The sequence below is a fragment of the Anas acuta genome, chromosome 3 (genome assembly GCF_963932015.1).
Source record: "Anas acuta chromosome 3, bAnaAcu1.1, whole genome shotgun sequence".
Classification (NCBI taxonomy): domain Eukaryota; kingdom Metazoa; phylum Chordata; class Aves; order Anseriformes; family Anatidae; genus Anas; species Anas acuta.
In genome coordinates, this window is record NC_088981.1 from 25098496 (window position 1) to 25117854 (window position 19359).

The 19359-nt window shown below is 35.6% G+C and overlaps 1 protein-coding gene across 4 annotated transcripts in view; it reads right to left on the reverse strand.

Moving 5' to 3' along the window:
• Positions 1 to 19359, reverse strand: part of LYST (lysosomal trafficking regulator) — an 80835-nt gene that overhangs the window by 20307 nt on the left and 41169 nt on the right. For all 4 annotated transcript variants that reach the window (XM_068676215.1, XM_068676213.1, XM_068676214.1 and 1 more), the window contains exons 18-33: positions 18901 to 19074; positions 17867 to 18016; positions 17109 to 17246; positions 16175 to 16373; positions 14445 to 14576; positions 11530 to 12157; positions 10883 to 11060; positions 9954 to 10123; positions 8279 to 8509; positions 7251 to 7417; positions 6623 to 6775; positions 5031 to 5222; positions 4267 to 4445; positions 2929 to 3135; positions 1457 to 1633; positions 904 to 980 (exon numbers count right to left, since the gene is read on the reverse strand). In XM_068676215.1, coding sequence (XP_068532316.1) covers positions 904 to 980; positions 1457 to 1633; positions 2929 to 3135; positions 4267 to 4445; positions 5031 to 5222; positions 6623 to 6775; positions 7251 to 7417; positions 8279 to 8509; positions 9954 to 10123; positions 10883 to 11060; positions 11530 to 12157; positions 14445 to 14576; positions 16175 to 16373; positions 17109 to 17246; positions 17867 to 18016; positions 18901 to 19074 — 3152 coding nt within the window. The remainder of the gene's footprint in view (positions 1 to 903; positions 981 to 1456; positions 1634 to 2928; positions 3136 to 4266; positions 4446 to 5030; positions 5223 to 6622; positions 6776 to 7250; positions 7418 to 8278; positions 8510 to 9953; positions 10124 to 10882; positions 11061 to 11529; positions 12158 to 14444; positions 14577 to 16174; positions 16374 to 17108; positions 17247 to 17866; positions 18017 to 18900; positions 19075 to 19359) is intronic.

Below are 19359 nucleotides of genomic sequence, written 5' to 3' on the forward strand. Positions count from 1 at the left end.
TGAGGGAAAAAGAATCATGTTTTAAAATGTCAAATCACACTGAGAAGGGAAGGCAAGACAGCAAGAAATTCATATAAAATGCAATCTGTTTGGCACTGGATATCTGTAGTTCATGTTACAGCAGCTAGAGCAACACTACCTACATTCATATTTTCATGAGACATTAATACCTTCTGCTTCTTAGCCTTAACAAAAAGATGATTGCAACCAAAGACAATAAGAAACAATCAGAAGATCAATTTATGTGCATTAATATTGTGTGCTTTCATTACAATAAAACTCTTAAGAACAGTAATTTACTACTGCTCATACTTCTTAAAAGTTATTTAACATAGTGAAGCCTTGTTGCTTATCTGGACAGACTTATCTAAGTTGACCTTTACAGACGGCTGTAGTTGCCTTCGTTAAAGCACACTGTGTGCATCTCAGCTGACTTTATGGTATGGCTTGGAATGTAAATTAATGGAAAGAACCTCTTACTCTACTACAAGCTATTTCAATTTGTGTTACATCAAGCACCAGCCTGCAGAGCTCACAAAAGTGATTCACAGATACTTGCTGAATGTTATATTGTGTTCACTGAAGATGAGGGTTAGTTGCAAGGAAGTTATGTTTAAAAGATCACAGCAAGAGGCAAGCTGATTGGACAGACACAATTGCTGTAAAACTGGAGGTGAAATTCCAAATATCCAAAAAAGTACATACTCTCAAGATTATGCAACCTACCCAAATGAATATACCCACAATCAAACTGTTTATATAATAGTAATATAGTTGAAAGCTCCTATCCATGTTAATTTCAAATATCCCACACATTTAATAATTACAGAGGTATCAGCAATGGTGTGCCAAGGAGACAGCATTCTAAGGAAGCTCTTGCAGCCCCTTCAAGAAAGCACTTACTTTTGTCGATTATTAGCCATTGTTTTCTCCCAGGCAGCTTTGTTCACACCTTCTTCTATCTCATACTTCTTCTGATCCTGAACAGAAGTTCTATGTTATTTCTCCAAACTCAGAAAAAAGCAAGCAGATGGTGAAGTATACGACCATTTGAAAAAAGACTGGTAGAAAAATCACTGACCCGATACCTTCCCACCATTTAAAACCAAGTCTTCATTTCAGCTGTCATTTTAACATAAAACTACATCTAAATTTTTTTTTTTTTTCCAAGAATCACAAAAATTCATTTTTCTCCAGGCAAGGGAATACTAGTAGCTTATTGTGAACTCTCGCTTTTGCTTTAAGTAATATACTTAACCAAGTATCATTAAAATGAGCTTGCTGTCAAGTGTAAGCATGTTACAGAAATATTCATAACTCAGAGAATGCCAACAAACATAATCCATGCTCAAAGCAAGCACTGTGTTCATTAAAACTGCATCCATATATAATAGATATATTATCTATCTAACTTAAGCATAACTAGTTTTTAAAGTAAAGTTTTTTATTCACAAACCTCCTTCAAAGCTTTTATTATATCTGGTTTGGGCCGTGTGCTCAGAGGAACGCATTTATAGCCACAACATTTTAAAGTATTCACAAAGTCTCCCGCTGCTAGTTGTTGTTCTTTGCTCATTTCATCATTGTGATTGTGCATTAACTCACATAAATAGAGCACTAATTTAGGTCCATGCTAAAAGACAAAAAGAAAGAAGGGAGGGCAAGAAGAGAGGTATGGTCATTCTTAATTGTAAAATACAACACTGAACTTTTTTCTTCCTTAAACTTTATTCCCTCTTCTAGTAAGCCTGGACAGGTTTCTTCTACGTTTTCCTGTAATTTAAATTTTTGATGTCCAAAGACAAACTTTCATAGAAGTGGAAAGAACATGTTAAATGTAATCCTCCACAATATAGTTTCCCCGCAGCATCTTGTGACTTTTTAAACGGCTTACATGAGAGGTAAGTTGCTTTTTCAAATACTCTTGCAATCTTGTCTATGCTTCAGGAAATATGTGCCAGTGGCTCCTAATTTTACCTTGTTTGATTAGCCAAATTAGAATGGACAAATAATGAAGTTAAGCAGACATAAGCAATAAACGCATTCCATGTGACACACCAGAAGCCACTGTTAACATATGAGCTCTTTGTCTACTGGTCAGAGCATTGATTTAATTGAATAATGTTCATATGATAATAAACAAGTAAGTATCATAGATTGATTTAACAAGTACTTTCTCTCCTTAGCATATAGTGACTCAAACTGTGGCACATCTGATTTCACTTATCTCATGCTTGTAGCTCCTAAAGATCTCAAACTGAAACGCTCCTGTCCAATTACAACTCCTAAAAAAATGCTTTCTCTCAAACTTGCAGTATACAATCTGATAGGGGGTATAATCAAAAATGTTTTTTTCCTGGTAAACCCCAAAATGCAGGGAGAAGCTGTGCAGCTACTTGAGTTACAATAAGACAAAGTACATAATTCCACTTTAAGAGTAAAGGCTAAAGAAAAATAGTGCTTTGCTTAAAGAATAGTAGTGCTTTGATTGACAACTGACATCCTCTTAAACTATAGTGGCAATCAGTTCTTACAAGTTTCAGAAAGTCTACAGTTAGAGTTCCAAGGCAAGCATAATCCCTCATTAATCTACTTGTTCAGGGCACATCAACTTCAAGCATCCTCAGTCAAACCATTCATGTTAAAACCTTTTGTTCCTGCATTGCACAGGAAATGTGATGTTTGATGTGCTACAGTCAACATAATCAGAAATAATCACACTTTGCCTCTTACAAAGCTATCTACCCTCAGGACAATATAGTAATTGCAGAGATGAGGGCATTTTATACGATGTGACTGTCATTATTCTATGTGTCACTACAATAGCAGTGAACAACTTCAGCCACACAGTTCTAGATAACTGTACAATTTAAACCAGAAATGTGAACCCAAGTTCCACAGGCTTTCCTCAAACACTCTGAAGCTTACTTGCAAAGTTGGGCTAAGACAGTCACGCATAATCTCCTGATGGTTCACTTCATGGAGCAACTCCAAAGCCTGCTTTCTTTCTTGTAGTGGTTTTGCTGGAGACAAGATGTGCACAAGAAGCCTCCCAAGTTGTGTACGGAAAGTGTCCTTACATGATAAGAGGATTCTCTTCCACTGCTGCTTGGGTGCATTCATTCTGCTAGTACCCTAAATAAAGTGACATTTTTTTTTTTAGTCTTCTCAGTGAGATGGGGCTTCTTTTCACCAGATTCCTTTACGTTGCAAAACAAACTTATTGTTAAAACGAGCAAAATGTTAAAATGAGCAAAACTCCACAAAAACAGTGTTTAAACTAATTTACTGATTTATTACATATTAGAAGGCACTCTACTGAAAATAAAAGCATTTCATTTTTCTATTAAGATAAGCATTTTCCCTCGATCTGCCAACATTAGCAATGCAGCTCCTAGCTAAACTGGATGCTCAGTTAGAAGGACTATACAACAATCTAGAAAATGAACAGAGGCTTTAAAAATCAAAAGGGGTTTTGTTTAATACATAGCTCACATGTTAATCACTAGTTTCAGAATAATGGATTACTTCATATAAGGTTAGAAACCGGGCATTTGAGGTGCTGGAGCTCAAAGGAATCAGTAGTCTTTGGAAAATTCTACAAGTAAGGCATGATGAGAAGACCCCACAAACTTCAGTTTCCAGAATTAGGGAGAAAAATAGATTGAACTATTTTTTATAAAGATGACTTCAGGAAAATAAAGATGCAAGAAGCAATAAGCTAGGTTTTCCAATATAATCATTTCAAATTACTCAAGTGAAACCTAGTCATCTTGGAAAGGCTGACAGGCTAACAATTGTATGGTAGAAAAGAAACTCTGTTCTTTGGCAATAATTTAAAAAAGGTTTGCCCCCCTAGTTACATCACCAATGTTATTTACATTTATAGCACATATAAATCACTCAAATTCTCCTTTTTATGCATCCTTTGTAGATATATAGCAGACCTACTTTTATAGCATCCAGGAACATACCTCAATATTTACGGGGAAAAAGTTGACTACAGAAATCTATCCAACCTTTGCATACTCATTCAAGAATCAGAATTTTGCCAAGTGTTACAGTTAAATCAGGACAGATGCATTTATTATTTCACAACTTCAGAATAACTGGGAAGCTTAACAGTTTTTAACAATGCTTCAGCTGGATTGAGAGAGGCAGCAAGAAAAACATTTTATGCCTAAAGCTTTCTGTCCTTAAAAGTTCCTTGTAAATGAACCTTATGAAATATGCTTTAACGGGGAAAACATCTGATTAGTAACTTACGAGAGATAGTTTGATTCCTTCCACCAACATTTTGAACATGTCTTTCAGAAAAGGATTTGTTCTGTTAGGCAGTTCTTGCTGGTTTTCTTCTTCAGGAACTTCCAACTGGGATGCTGAAAGTCTGCTTTGACTTGTGGTTTCTGTTATACCCAGTAAATCAAGGCACTCTTCAGTAGATGCTTAAATTTTGAGGCACAAATAGGTCAGTACCATCTCAACCAAACTAATCCCATATTCCTTCAAATGGCATTAAAACAATGGAGTAAAGATGATACTTGATTTAAGTATCAACATGTACTCCTTATTTCAATTCCCTTAGGTATCAGTTTATTCAGTATTCACAGTTAATCATGGAACAGTTCAATTCTTTGTCCCACATGCTAAACTCTTGCTTCTGTGAAATTTTAACTAACGCCCCGAGTCATCATAGACCTGCTAACAAATTTAGCTGTTTCATAGAAACATGCAAACTGATAAATTTTAAAACAGAAAGCAAGAGCTGCCTTTCATAATTCAGGCAGCTTAGATGAACTAATGTAGAACTACAATAGCTAGTTCAGTTCATTCAGATATTCAGATTTGATTGTCAGTTATGTAATACTGACAGACAAATTACTGAGAGTTTGATGTTTTTATAGTTAACTCCATTAAGCCAACATCAACAGCATTACATTTTTGAACACAAACTCTCCAAAAGCAAATATTGATTTTTCATACAGTACTGCACTGGCACTGTCAAAATAGAAACGTACAAAAAACCCTACCTAAATAAATGAGTCTGTTAACAGCTAGGACAGTTAGCCTCTGTAATCTTTGTACAAATTCAGCCTCAGTGGCGTGGATAGGATGTTCTTGACTCATTCGTCGTTGCATCATCATATTGAACTCCTCACTTGCTACTGAACGCATTTTCATCAGCAGAGCATCAGACTGAGCGAGTGAAAATTTTCTGGAACCTTGAAGCAGAGAAACATTAATAGTACCCTACTATTAATAGCATCCTACTAAAACACACAAATTCACCACTCAGTTACTGCTTTTATCCAAACATTTTGCATCGTTTCAGGAAATCAAGCATTTGAAATATGCTAATATTAAAGGGAAAAAGCATCATTTCAGTGTTTGCCTCTTTCTTTTAACATGTTTTATATTTAAAAACATACGAAATTCAAGAAATGGCACCATAAAATGAGTTAGTCTCAAGATCAGATTTATTGTGCAACGTATGTATTTTTGTGCAAAGAAGTTACTCAATCCATTTTCACTGTGCAATTATGATAAAGGATGCATTAGTTTTTAATATGGTATTACTCACTTTTAATATCAGAAGCTGACTACCAACACAACTGAGGAGTCACTATATTAACAGTGTATAAACAAATGCATTTTGTACCACATGAGAACTATTTCTATCTTACCAGAATACTCCTAGGAAAAACAATTCTTGAAATGAACTGCGGAGCATTGACTGTACTTCATTCTTTTTGAAATAACTACAACCACACACATACCCTTGGTGCCTTACTAGATTACCTCACAAATATTTTCACTGTATTTACTGGGCTGATGGAGAGGAGTCTCATAGGCTGACCATGTTACAAAAAAGGTTCCCATAGAAAACTAGGAATAAAAGATTTTTTAAAACAAGTGAAATACTTCAGGTTTTTAAATTACATCTTTTACACGCCTTAAATGCAGCTTCATTTAAATGCAACATACAAATTAAAGTTCCAGCCAGAAGACTCCAAAAGCTTTGCAGAATGATTCACAAACCATCCAATACAGACACAGTATTATTGTTAAACCTAGAACTGTACAAATGTTTTATGAACGTTTCCATGGTAGAGGCCAGCTCCCCCACATTCCCACCTGAATTTGCAGTGCCAGATGTTACTTCAGGATAATCATTAATTAAAAGCTGTGCAACAGTGCAATCCCCACATTGTAGCTGCATTCAAGTTAGAAGCACTTTTTTTTTTGTATTTCAATATTACTATGAAGTTAGGTACTATGAACAACCTTTAAAATGTTTTTACTATGCAACTTTCCAGTTGATACTCTCTTCCAAAGGTGGCAGTATCTGCCTTTAGAGACTAATGAGAAAGTTAACTGAAGTTTCAATTTCATACTCCCATTCTCCCCTTGTAATACAAAACCAAGTTTAAAATGGGTAGGTTACACTGTTCTAAAATATGATTAATATATAAAGCCAATAAATCATGATGCATTTTAGAGCTGTGTAATCTATACCCATTTTGAACTTGTGTTTTCATAGAAAAAGCAGAACAAGTTTTGTAGATATTTCATTAGTAACAAAGAGACAGGAGTACAAGTATATTACACTTTTGCTACTAACCAGCAATGCCTTTACGCTTTTGAAACATTGAACGATGTGGTGCAGATAGGGATGGGACTGATCCAGGCTGCTCCTGAGCATCTTGGTTTGCTGTAGTTTTTATTAATTCAATAGCTGCTTGAAGAACTCTTAACTGCAGAGCAACTGCCATATCTACGGAAAGAGGCATAATAAAGGCCAAATGGCATGCTTTCTGTACAAGTCTAAGATTTTTTTCCAGATATTTGTTAAAAGTAAAAGAAAACAGTGTCAGAGGTAAAATTCTTGATTCCAAGAAGTCATGTTGAAAGTCATCTCATCATTATACAAATGCATATGGTACAGAATTGAGTTCTCAACATAGAAGCCGTAGAATTTAATTACTAGAAAATAAGCTCAATGAAACTTTACAGAAGGTTTCTATTTAAACATCCTGATCGAAGTCTTATGGTCATTGTTCATTTATATTAGCAGTACACAATTCTTTACCACAAGACAGGCTTCCAAGGAAGAGTAGTACTTTGAGAACCACTTAAAAGAAGAAAGGTTCATCACCAAAAAATGCCCCTTCACCCTCAACTGGAAGATCAGTGGGGAATGGATTTACTTCTCCAGTCCTGTGACCCCAAAAAATAAGCAAATAACTTACTTTGCATTCTTGTATTTTTACTATTTTGAAGATGACCCAGCAGCACAATGAGGTCTTCAATAACACGAAAATACTGAGAACCCGAGGAGCTGCAGGCATGAATTGCAACTGCTACCAGCAACTGTTGTATATCGCATGCAAGCAACTTGTAGTCATTCAGGGGAATGCTGCAAAATTGTAATCATCAGAAACGTTACAATTTAGTAGATATAACCTGTACGATGACCCATTACTACTGCTCTTGCTACTTCTGCCAGCCATACCTACTATATTGTATTTTAATTGAAATTAGTACTTCTGAAGATATTACTGCTATAGGTTAGAAAATTGTAATCTAAGACTCTTTTCAGCCTTAACTTTTGCAAATTGAATGCCTGGAAAATCTTTGAGATAGCGTAACATTAGGATTGTAGAGAAGTTTTACTGGAAAAGTAGTATTTTTTTAAATGAGACTTATAAAGAACAGTTCTGAATCCTAAATTCCTCACAAGGGTGTCTCAAGAAATTCAGTTCAATCTCTTTCTGTAACCACGCTGAATTAAAACTATTGGATAAAGGAAATCTGGTTACTTCTTCAGCATATGAACTAATGAAGTAAAGGCACAAAAACCCCACCTCTCCTTTCTTTACTGTATAGTTTCTCCAGTAAGTACAGAATATTTATAATTAAATCATTTGACCTACTCAGAATCTCAAATATTAAAAACAGGTAGCACAGGAGGGACACTTCTGCAGTTCTGACATTGTCAATAGATACGGTAGAATGCTACCATCTCCTGGGCCCTACCTGAAAATTTAGGGTACTCAAAGGATACTTCACAACCAGTGTGTTCTATTATTTAAACTAAGTATCTAAATATTAACTTTCATTTGGAGGTGTAGTTAAAAGCTGAAGACTTCAAAAGCAGTTTATTTTCTACACGTTCACTAAACACTTCAAAAATTAAATAAGGATACTATATACTTCAGGTTTTGCTTCTCTAAAGGTTGTGTCTGGGTTATTTTATAGCAACAGATAAAGTACTCACTTTGTTTCCAGTCCGTTAAGAGCAGCCAGTGTATTACACAACACATATAGCAAACCATTATCAAGCAGCAGGTCTGCAACTTTTGAGCAGGAATTTATAATTTGCAGCAGGAGACAGAAGCAGTTATGCAGCAGAACATTATCGTACAAAGAGTTCTCTATTAGACCCAGGACAGGAATGACACACCATTTTTGAAAAAGTCCAACATTCTTGACATCTTCCAGATCAAATCTGTTGAAATAAATACAAGTCAGTCTAACATCTTTACATAGCAACCTAGTGTATGCAGCTATTATAATTAGTAATATATTATTAATGCTGGAATACCGGTCTATACTAGCACTTTGGCAAAGATGTAGATACCAATTTCTTACATTTCATTGCAGTACCACAGAAAACAAGAGCAAAATAAAACACTTTGTAAGGAAACAAAATATCTAAAAGCATATGTAGTACTTCACCTTACTACAAATGATCTACAGTATGGATTTTATGCAAGCATGTTTTTTTGATCAGTGTACAAGAATGACTTTCTTTCCAGTAATATTACAACTAGCACACACATCAAGAAACCAGATACACCTTGGCATCAGTACAATATTGACTTGAGAGCAGGTTTGATGCCTTGTATCCATTAGTGGTGAGGTTTAGATCAAAGTCTGGCAATTTCTGGCTTATTTCAATTGTAGAATTTCAAATCAGAGTTTCAGGCCTTATATTACTTGTGCATTAACAAACTTGATTACTTGAAGGTAACAAACATCCTATCACATGACTGCTATGTACCATCCTAAACTAACCTGAGCCATAAGAATTAACTTTCCAGCCCCACAATGGGTTCTGAGGAAATAAGTAGCCCCAAAGCAGAGAACTGTTTAAGAGCCAAAAGGCTTAAGTCTTGTAATTAAATAGGAACATTTTTGGAGTGGAGACCATGCCAACAGACAGAAGCCATTACAAATCCTGCAAAGAAGGCAACTGGAAAGGAGCTTTTTTGAAGATTTATGCACTGCTTGCTGACTGTACTTGGATGTGTGTCCTCCCTGTACAATCATTAAGTAGTCAAGCTAATTCTAAAATATATAAATTTCTTAGAAACTTAATTTTCTGCTTGAAGGTAATCTGTTCCTACCAATATGGGGTAGCTCATTAGTTCAAGTAAATAGCACTTCTGTCATATTAGCCCTGAAGAAAAAAGAGATTTATAGCCAGCACCAATCCAAGGAAACAGGTAGCATCAAGCTTTTTCCTTAATCACTTACAAAGTCCAGTAGCAGCAGCCTAGTGACCACTGCTTAAAATTCCCAAGGATAGAAATCATTGTTTCACATAGGATCAGAGAAGAATAGGATGTGTTAAACTGACTACAGTAAATTCAAAGTGCAAAGGCCTTCGAGGTCCTCTGAAGTGCTGAGGGTTTAGAACATCCTGACAGCACCCACGAGATGAAGTTGTTTATCAAAAGCTTAAGGACCATACAATAGCTTTAAGTAGTTTAAAGCACTTGAAAAATGTTAAAGCAGTGTTAAAACATGTAAAATATTTGAAGAACTTTTCTTTATGGAAAGAAAAAATAGTACTTAGGAAGCTATTACATCTTTGCCTTCAGCAAGAAAGTGCACTACTTTTAGTTTAAATGTTAAGTTACAGGATACAAATTCAAAGCATTACTTACTCTTCATCCAAGCCAACGGAGCGGCCAAAGAGCATTTCCAAAAAGCACTCTACAACTTCCTGAGTCCCCTGGTGAAGGTAGAGCTGGTTAGCAAGCAAGGAGAAGCCACGATTCTTTAGGAACTTCTCCTTCTGCTCCCTCCTTGCTCTGTTGAAATATGCATCCAACAACTAAAAATAAATACATAATTACAACATAAGATGTACATATTTAACAACTTGCCTAAAAGTTTAGTTCTTGCCTACAATTTAAACAGTTTGAAATCAATGATTTTTAAAATTCCAGATTAAAAACTAATTGTTTTTACGTTGCAACTCTGGTCTAAACTGCCTTGCTACACCCAACACAGCTGAATTTATTTATTTTTTAAACTCCAAAGACTATTTTAGGTTCCTAGTCAAGTTCAAGGGAGATCAAGTCACATACATAACAGGTACAGAACCACAGAATGGCTTGGGTTGAAGCAACATTAAAGATCATCTAGTTCAAACCCCACACACACTCCCCCTACCATAGACAGGGACATCTCCCACTAGACAAGGTTGCTCAAAGCCTCTTCCAGCCTGACTTTGAACATTTCCAGTTTCTCTGGGCTACCTGTTCTAGTCTCTCACCACCCTTATCATAAAAAGATTTATTCCTCTATATCCAGTCTAAATCTACAGATACATTCAGACTTTGTGTATTAAGCCTTCCATCCTAGTGTGTAAGCTCTCTGGCTTAGATCACAAATTATATTTCTGTTAATAGATTCTTTTGGCTTGCTGGTGTTTTGTTTCAAACCATGGGGGTGGAAACATTTTAAAATTCAGAAGTCCACAAAAATGAAGAAATTGTTATTATTTTTTATTTTAATTTCATGTTTCTGACAAAGTAAGCTCACAGCTAGCTGACAACTTCTTAGCTGAACACATTTTATATTGGCTTACTTTAATGACGCCTTGCTGTATGAGAGGAGACGGGTGGTTCACGAGAACTATGAGATAATCAGGTTGGATAAGTTTGTCCATCACATCTTCCAGCATGACATCTGGTAATATTAGGAGAACTCCACGCAAGAGGTCATATAATCCACAACAGACAAGCACAATACAGTCTTCTGTACATCTGAACACAAAGAAATGCATTTTACCTCAGTTTGTTGTCTACAACAGGAAACCTTAAGAAATACATAACTGTTGGTTACTATTTGGGTGGACAGAGTGGGGGGATTTGGCAAATGTTTAACCAGTAGTTCTATTGCCACTTTTTACTAATGCCTATTTTTGACAATAAATAACAGAAGTGTAATGTGACCAGAATGACTACATAGGTTTTTGGGAGCTACCATAAGTTCACACTCCTACTGTAGGTAGTATAAAAATCCCAAATGTTAAGAATTCTCTATATAAATGTAAAATTCGAAAAGGTACAATTCTGTAGACTACTAAGCTTAATGGATTGGTTTATTACAGCCACTGAAAACATACTCTTAATTTTTCAGTCTTATTTATGTAGGATAGTAATCAAGAACATTGTGAAATTAAAGCTTTCCCTGATATACTGAGCTACTGTTAATTTATTTTTTTCTTCTTACCTCTCATCAGAGCTTTCATATGTTTTTCGGGTATTCTCATTAGATGAGGAAAAAGCAAGACTCTCCCATTCTTCAGGAAGTACATTCTTGTCAGCAAAGCTTGGCCAGCGAGCAATGGCTGATGATCCTCCATGAACAGAAAATGCTAAGCCCAACCCTGCAAAATTACTCTGACTCCTCTGAAGTGAAGTCAGTCCTCTCAGATTGTCTGGACGACGCAGCAATGGCTCAGCTGCAGCACCACCTTCATTACATTTCAGGTCCACATCTGCTTCTTTACTCTCAAATACGTTTTCAGATAACTCCTCTTCTTTTGGAATGTCTTCAAATGTTTCAACAGATGTTAATTCTGAGTCACAAACTGTTTTTGCAGACTCACAACTGCTAAGGAAGTCTTCTTGTACTCTCTTTATGGTTTCAGAATGTGTTACAAAACCAGTTTTATCCTGAAGATCAATGTAGTCATGCTTGCCAATATTCTGCAGATCATCAATGCTCCTCAATCTTTCAATTAGTCTTTTTTGATGTACTTGAGGTGACAAAGTAGGAGATGCTGGTAAGCTTTTGCATAGCCTTTTAGGTACTTGATAACTTATCTCCTGCTGTACAGTAGCTTTGGAAGTGTTTTCTAGAGAAATAAGGGTATATTTAACTTTGTTTTTTGCACTCATAACGGGCTTTTCACTCACTGTTACATTCCACGTGAAAATACAGCAATGTCCAAACTAGTCTTATGCAGCAAAATTGGTTTAAAAACTGGCGTAGCTCAGATTTGGCCAAGCGATCAAGAGATACTAAGCTATTATGCATCCAAAAAATTGGCAAGATAAAACTGAAAGATGCATGAATTGCAAAATAGTTTTTGCATATAAGTCCAAGTCTCCCAGATTTATATTCTGATCCTCTCAATCAACCCTCAGTAGGGATTTATTCAGAACCACTGAGGGCAGAAAGCACCTCTGGAAACTGTCTAGTCCAACCTCTGTTCAAAGCAAATTCAAAGAGTAGGTTGCTCTTTTCTCTGTTGTAAGAGGCTCAATCTACCAACATGTTCCAGTGGATAATAGCAAATCGCTCACCTACTAGTTTTAACCTTTTTTGCACCAAGCCATTATGTGTACTTCAGATCTCTAATGAATTACTAAATGTTTTATTTAGCATAGTAGTCTGCTTTTAATGGCACATTTTAGCCTGAAGCAGTCCTACTTCCAGAGCACATTATAGATGTCACCATAACATTTTCAAGAGGAAAAGCAGCAAGTATGCCAGCCTGGTAGAGGACGCCTTCTGATAGTCTAGGAAAAGGAGACCGAGTTGGAAATGTTCTGAAAACTATGCACTAATTAGTACTAGGGCAATAGTTTTGACTAGTACTGATACAATGACAATGCATCAGAATGTTTTTGTGATTCATATGTAACATACAGAGAACATGAATGTATACATGCATACACAAATACATTCAACTAGACTGACCTGTCCTGTACATAACAGAAATGATCCACATAGCTAGTCTTATAGCCAAGCTTACACAAATTTGCAGATACTATATACAACTGCAAACACACAAGTAGCAAGTTGTCTAACAAGAATGCCATTTGAAATATTTTACCTAAATTTATAAATTCAAATTCATAACCACAACATGAACACCTACTTTCACAAAAATTTATCATGAGCATTCCTCTGGTGCACATGAATAGTCTTCATTCATGTACAAGAGTTTGGTACTTTTGATATGAAAAAGTACTCTGTTTAAGAGAGTAAGATTTCATATATCATCTAAATATGGGAGAATGACCAACTCTATACACAACTCTGGTCTGCTCTTTATATCACTGCCTTCAGTAAAGGATTTAAACTAAGTATTTCAACGCACTGTTTGAAAACTATTTGATTTTCTAAGCAAAGGACCAACAAAACATCAATTGTAAAAGTATTAAGTTGGTTATATACAGAGTATAGCTAAGTCATACATAATCTGAAATACAATGCAGTTAAATCCAAGAACAGAGTAATCTTCCATTCCTGTTTTGTATAAACTGACAAACTTGCATTTTTGTTTGGAAAATATTTCTCATTGTTGAACAGCTTAAATAAAGGCTTAAGTATAAGTTACATGTTTTAGCTTTCATTTCACAGGTGGTTTGTCAATTGTATATGCAAAACAGTGTAAAGTGTGACTAAGAAATTATCCAATAAGGCTGAAAATACTACCCTGGACAACAAGCTAACTGACAAGTTACCATTGTAAACTAGTAAATTCACACTACTTCATAGATTTGGACTACTTCAACATCTGTAGTAGAAAAATTCAAAACCAATTAAAGCAGTTATTTCCACAGCCTTTGACTTGCTTAGCATGCTATATAATGAGACTGTTTCAAGAAAGCTATTCACTCTTAATTTATATAAAGCATGTAAAGAACAAGTTATATCTTGGTTCTCATCTTCTCTCATGTAAGGACAGTATATATACCTGCAGTATAACTAAATGCCAATATTTTAATACTACATTTAGACGGAGATAAAGAATTATGCACAACTGAAGTATCAGCTTAATACCTTCTGCACAGACAAGATAGCTGCCTATAGCTTACTATTTTAATTATTGCCTAGTTAAGGCATTCTCACATCTCTAGCAAGCCTTTATAACAAAAGAATTTGTTTAGCTGGCCCACTTCACTGCCTGAGCCATCAACATTACAATTTGTCTCAACCTGAGAAAAAAGAGCAAATTGAGGCAGCCTGTTCTATTCAACTGAATTCTTACTCTGCTGTTCAGACATCAGACTCTGAGGGGGTGATAGTGGCAGTAGGGGGCTTAGTAAGAAAGACATGGGAAAGTAACACTTTAAGGCACTCTACAAAGAACTGTCTTAATGTCCTTATGTGTTTTTCCAGCATTGTTTTACCTTCCAGTGGTAGAGCTGCAAAACCAGTTGGAGTCGTAACCACAAATGCTGAACTGTCTACTGACTTCCCACCACTGCTGGAATTTCTCAGGTACATAAGGGATTCAACTTTCTCCTGAAAAATTTTGCCATCTAGAAGGAAAAGGGGAAAAGTTACATAAAAGCATAGTAAGTTCACATTCTTGATATATTAAAATTCATATTCAGGTTACATAAAAGATGATCACTACAGGCTGGTGAGAAATGTTTGACTCACTAGCATCTGAGGAAAAAAAATTTGAGACCAACTTCTTGGTTTCTTTTAGTAATGTATCTTCAAATTTTACTTCAGAACACTGAAAATATTAAGCTGTTCTAGAGTAACTATCTTTAAAGATGGTCCTCATTTGCATACTGCCAGTAATAAGCAACATGGACTTTCTGCCATGTCAAGACAGATGACTGCTTAGGTTCATCTAATAAAACTAAGTATAAAAAAAATGAGTTCTACTTTTACTCTGTTTTACATCTATTAATTTTAGAGGATAGATAAGAAAAACAACCATACTGTCTTTGGACACACAACAGTTACTAAAACTGGAGGTACACTGGCACCTGCATCAGAAGAAAAATTTTCTAACTGGTCAAATTTTCAATCTTGGCATAGTTTACAGCTGAAGTCATACAATGCTAATATTAATCTCATTATTATGTTGCTAAATGCCAAAACATTTAACAAGCAGCAATGATTACATAAAAGTGGCAGGAAAATGCTTCCTAATTGTAATTTAGATCTGGAAACAGCTTGGTTGCAGTTTTCATTGACTTTAGTTTATAATTTACATAGAAAATCTATGAACATTATAGGACTCTTGTGGTATTATACTATTTTCTGTTCATTTCCCTAGAGGAGCTTTCTTTAAAAAGTTTTATTTACATTGGAATTCCTGATAGACTGATTCTCAGAAATGACCTTTTTTTTTTTTAATATATATATATATATTTTTTTTTTAAACAAGATAGCCTTTCTTAACAAATTTGCATTGTAGGCGTACTGACAGCTGCTTCAGATCAGCTTCATCTGAGTTCCAGTTTTAAGTGTTTGTATACAGCAGCAATAATTGAAATCCTGTGAGGTACACTAATAAATGTCATTGGGCAACCTTCATTATTTTTTAACCCTGTAGTGCAGAATTACTTTTACTTCACTTGGTATCTGTGATATACAAGCAAATACATACTATGAAACACTCCAGCTAAACTTTTTCACTAGAACCCCAATTGCCTAAATAATGTTGTCTTTCTTGGAAATATACTCAAAATGAGTGGATTATTGGTGTGTTATAGTCCTCTGAGCCTAAGCTTTTGACGCTGCAAAACCATATATATCTAGGATTTACCAAGTTTGCATGCATTCATGGGTATCATGTCTCTACAGGAAACTGTTATGTATTACAGTTAGCAGCAAACTTTCAAGAAAGTTAAAGACAAACACCAGGGCCATTATCTGTAGCTCTAAACAGAAGAAAGCTCTCCTAGTAAACCAAGCAAAGTCTAACTAGAATGTCTTTCAATACAGTGAAATACTTTAAGTCAGTAGTTTTGTAAATAAAGTTACAATATAGCAACCAATAAAAGATACTCAAAAAGCAGTAGTCTATAACAGTGATACATACATTTATATACACACACACACCCCTCAGTAGAATTTTATCTTAATGTCCATTTCTAGTTAAACACAAAATATCTACCTATGTGCAGTGAAAAGTAGAAGTTGGTAGGATTGTGACAAACATATGTATTAGTGGGAGGGTGAACGGCTAAGAGAAAATTGAAGACCAGTGTCAGCAATTCCAGGTCTGGGGGAGATCCAAGCACTTCTTCAATTATTTTCACAAATGACCTACAAACCTCCCGAGGCAGGGATGCAAGGTGCCCTTCTTTATGTTCCTAGAAAGAAAGAGCAGTACAACTAAGTTATTTGTATTTTTAATTTGACAGTTTAACTATCATGCTATACCAGGAGAACAAACAGGTATGAAGGCGGTTAGAGAAATACTTTTTTATTTCACATCTAATTGCCTTCAGATTGAGGAAAAAAATCTTAACTCATTAAAAAGTCTGCAGAGATTTCAGTAAGATTTTGGTCATCACTAATTAGGGACATGCTTCTGAAAATACACTAAGACAGTTTGTGTCCCGTTTAATTTGTGTGATTTCCAAGAAGTCTATTACTAATCCATAAAGGTACTAGTTTCTAAGGACAGAGAGGCAGGTGTAACATTCTTGCATGACCCATATATATTTATCAGTAATGAAGACTTGATGATGATAAAACTAGTGAGAGGCATCTTAGGCCTGCACAAAAGGTTCACAGTTTGTTTCAGCTCCTCCTCATGCATGGATTTCACAAGTAAGCCAGTGTCTAGGCTTTCGATTAGTAGCGTATGGTTAAAACCACTTGTTCCTTCTGTCCCTTAGGAAAAACAGCATTGTGCTCTCATTAGGGAACTGTATCAGTTTACAGCAACGGTGTCTGTTGTAGAGGATGAAAGCAGTCTGGAAGCACAGAGGACAGTCTACTGCATTAACTTTTTTTTTCCTATAGCATGCAGTTCCGTATTTTTTCATTAAGTAAAACCAAGTACTTGCCAAGCACAAAATAGGATTTCAAATTGGAATTACCTGCAGAACCTGGCAAGTTAACAGGAAGTGATGTACCACTTGAGCTTTCAACAGCTGTTTAATGTTAAACATCTGTTGGTGATGGTTAGCTCTGATAAGGATTTCTAGAGCTGTTAACAGAGTTTCCCATACACCTTGCTGAAAAACAAACAGAACAGGAACATAGCTTACTATCTATTGCTGAATCTATCCTGAGAATAAAAACAACTAACAGATAAGAACAGTCAAATTAATCTTTTTCACAGCTGCAAAACTAAGTGATTGCAAAGAGTCAGGTCAGAACTAGAAACCATCAGAAAAGTTATGCTCATTACAAATTAAGAGTTTGCAATTTATGACATTTTAGTGATTAAAGCTAAAAAAAAAATTACACCTTAAAATAAAGGTGTTTTAGGTAACAAAATGTGTTTTAGGTAACACCAGATGGTTGTTTTGTTTTTGTTTTTAATTCCAGGGGGAAGCTGAGTGTTTTCCTCAGTCACACCAAGTTGCTCTTGAAAACTTGTTGAAATGGATGAAAAACAATCAATTCAACTAACATGTAATTTACATACACTACATCTATAGATTTTAATACACTAAGGCAACCTGCAATATTGATACTGGGAGCTAAAAGCTACTTACAGAAAAATAAGGACCACTAATTTTTAGATGTCACTAACTTCTGAAGTTTCGTAAACTGTAGAAATTCATTTCAGAGGTCATAATACTTGTTAAATTTGGCTTTCAGACAATCTTTCCAAAAAGAAAGTAATTACCTTTGCTTTAGACCATATCTTCCAGTCAAGCAGTAACTTTTCTAACAACTGAACATCTTGGATAACTGCTGTAGAATCCGTGTCAAGCATGAATTGCCCATTCTCATTTATATACAGAATCTCACCACTGCAGCATCCTTCAAGGAGAGTCTTAAAGAAGCAAAGAAGGGAATTTAGAATAGCCACAAATCAAAACAGTTGTCCTATCAGATTTATCAAAAACCTTTAAAGACACATCAACCTCTTGACAGGAAAGGCACAAGCCTACCTGGCCAACCTGCAAAATAATTTCAGTTTAGTAATCTCACTGGATTCATTGTAGAGGCCTAATAACACCAATACACAAATTGTGAAAAATTTCAGGTGTTTTGAGTGCCAAAATAGGCACTTTTGAAAGACGCTTTTAATAGCCTTGATCAGGACTTTTCAAGTGAAGCTTCATGACTTGAGAATTACAGTCACACCTAAGCTCTTAAACTGCTGAAAGCTATACAGCAAAATACTTCTAGGTGTTTTCATGATCCATGTACAACTAGATTACCCATTAAAAATAAACTTCTAAGTGAGTTATTGCCAAGATGCTTCAGATAACCAGCAGTTCATTTATTTATTTATTTAAAGATGCACTCGCACACTTCTGGCCTCTTATCCATCTTATAGCATGATGGTACGAATAGGACAGGGTTCATTCACTGCGTGCACGTTTTTCTACCTGGCCACTATAACTAAAAACAAAAATAGAATCCAACTTGCTGTTCATTGCTTAGAAGTTTAAGTTTACTTGAAAGTCTCTGCTCTCAGAGAGAAGTTGCATTTTTTCCCATCCCCTTTGAAATCAGGATCTTTCAACATTTCCTTTTTCTCTGCTCACCGATCAGTAGTTTCTAGTTCAAGACGAAAACAATCCTGGACTGAACCAGCTCCAAAGCACTGTTCTACTTTCGCAAAGACAGCTTCAGATGTAGAATTAAAGTCACAAAGAAGTTCTAAGTTTGTGCTAGCATTAACAGCATCAGGTTTAAAGAGTGCTCTACCTTCAGCATGCGAAATCCAACAATGCATTTTGGTTTGATCAACACTCGATGAATCATGGAATAACCATTACAATTTTTCATCTCCTGTATTCTCTGTTGATTGTATTTTGTTAAAGACAGTATAAGTTGCAGTGCTAAAGCTTGAGTGTCTTCACAGCTGCTGATCTCTACAACCTGAAAAAACAAGTTTAATAGAACACTTTACACAAGAAATGTTTAGAAAAAAGCCTTAGAAATTATTTGTGGCAGTCTCAAGCCATAACTTCTGGATTAAAGATTGTCAGATGACATATGTTACCATTTCTAAATATATATGCATATTCAGTGAGGAAGCTGCAGGCTGCCAGGAGGCCTCCCCTCTGCTCTGGGCTGAACAAACCAAGGGATCTCAGCTGCTCCTTGTACATCTTGCCCTCTAGACCTTTCACCATCTTCATAGCCCTCCTCTGGATGCTCTCA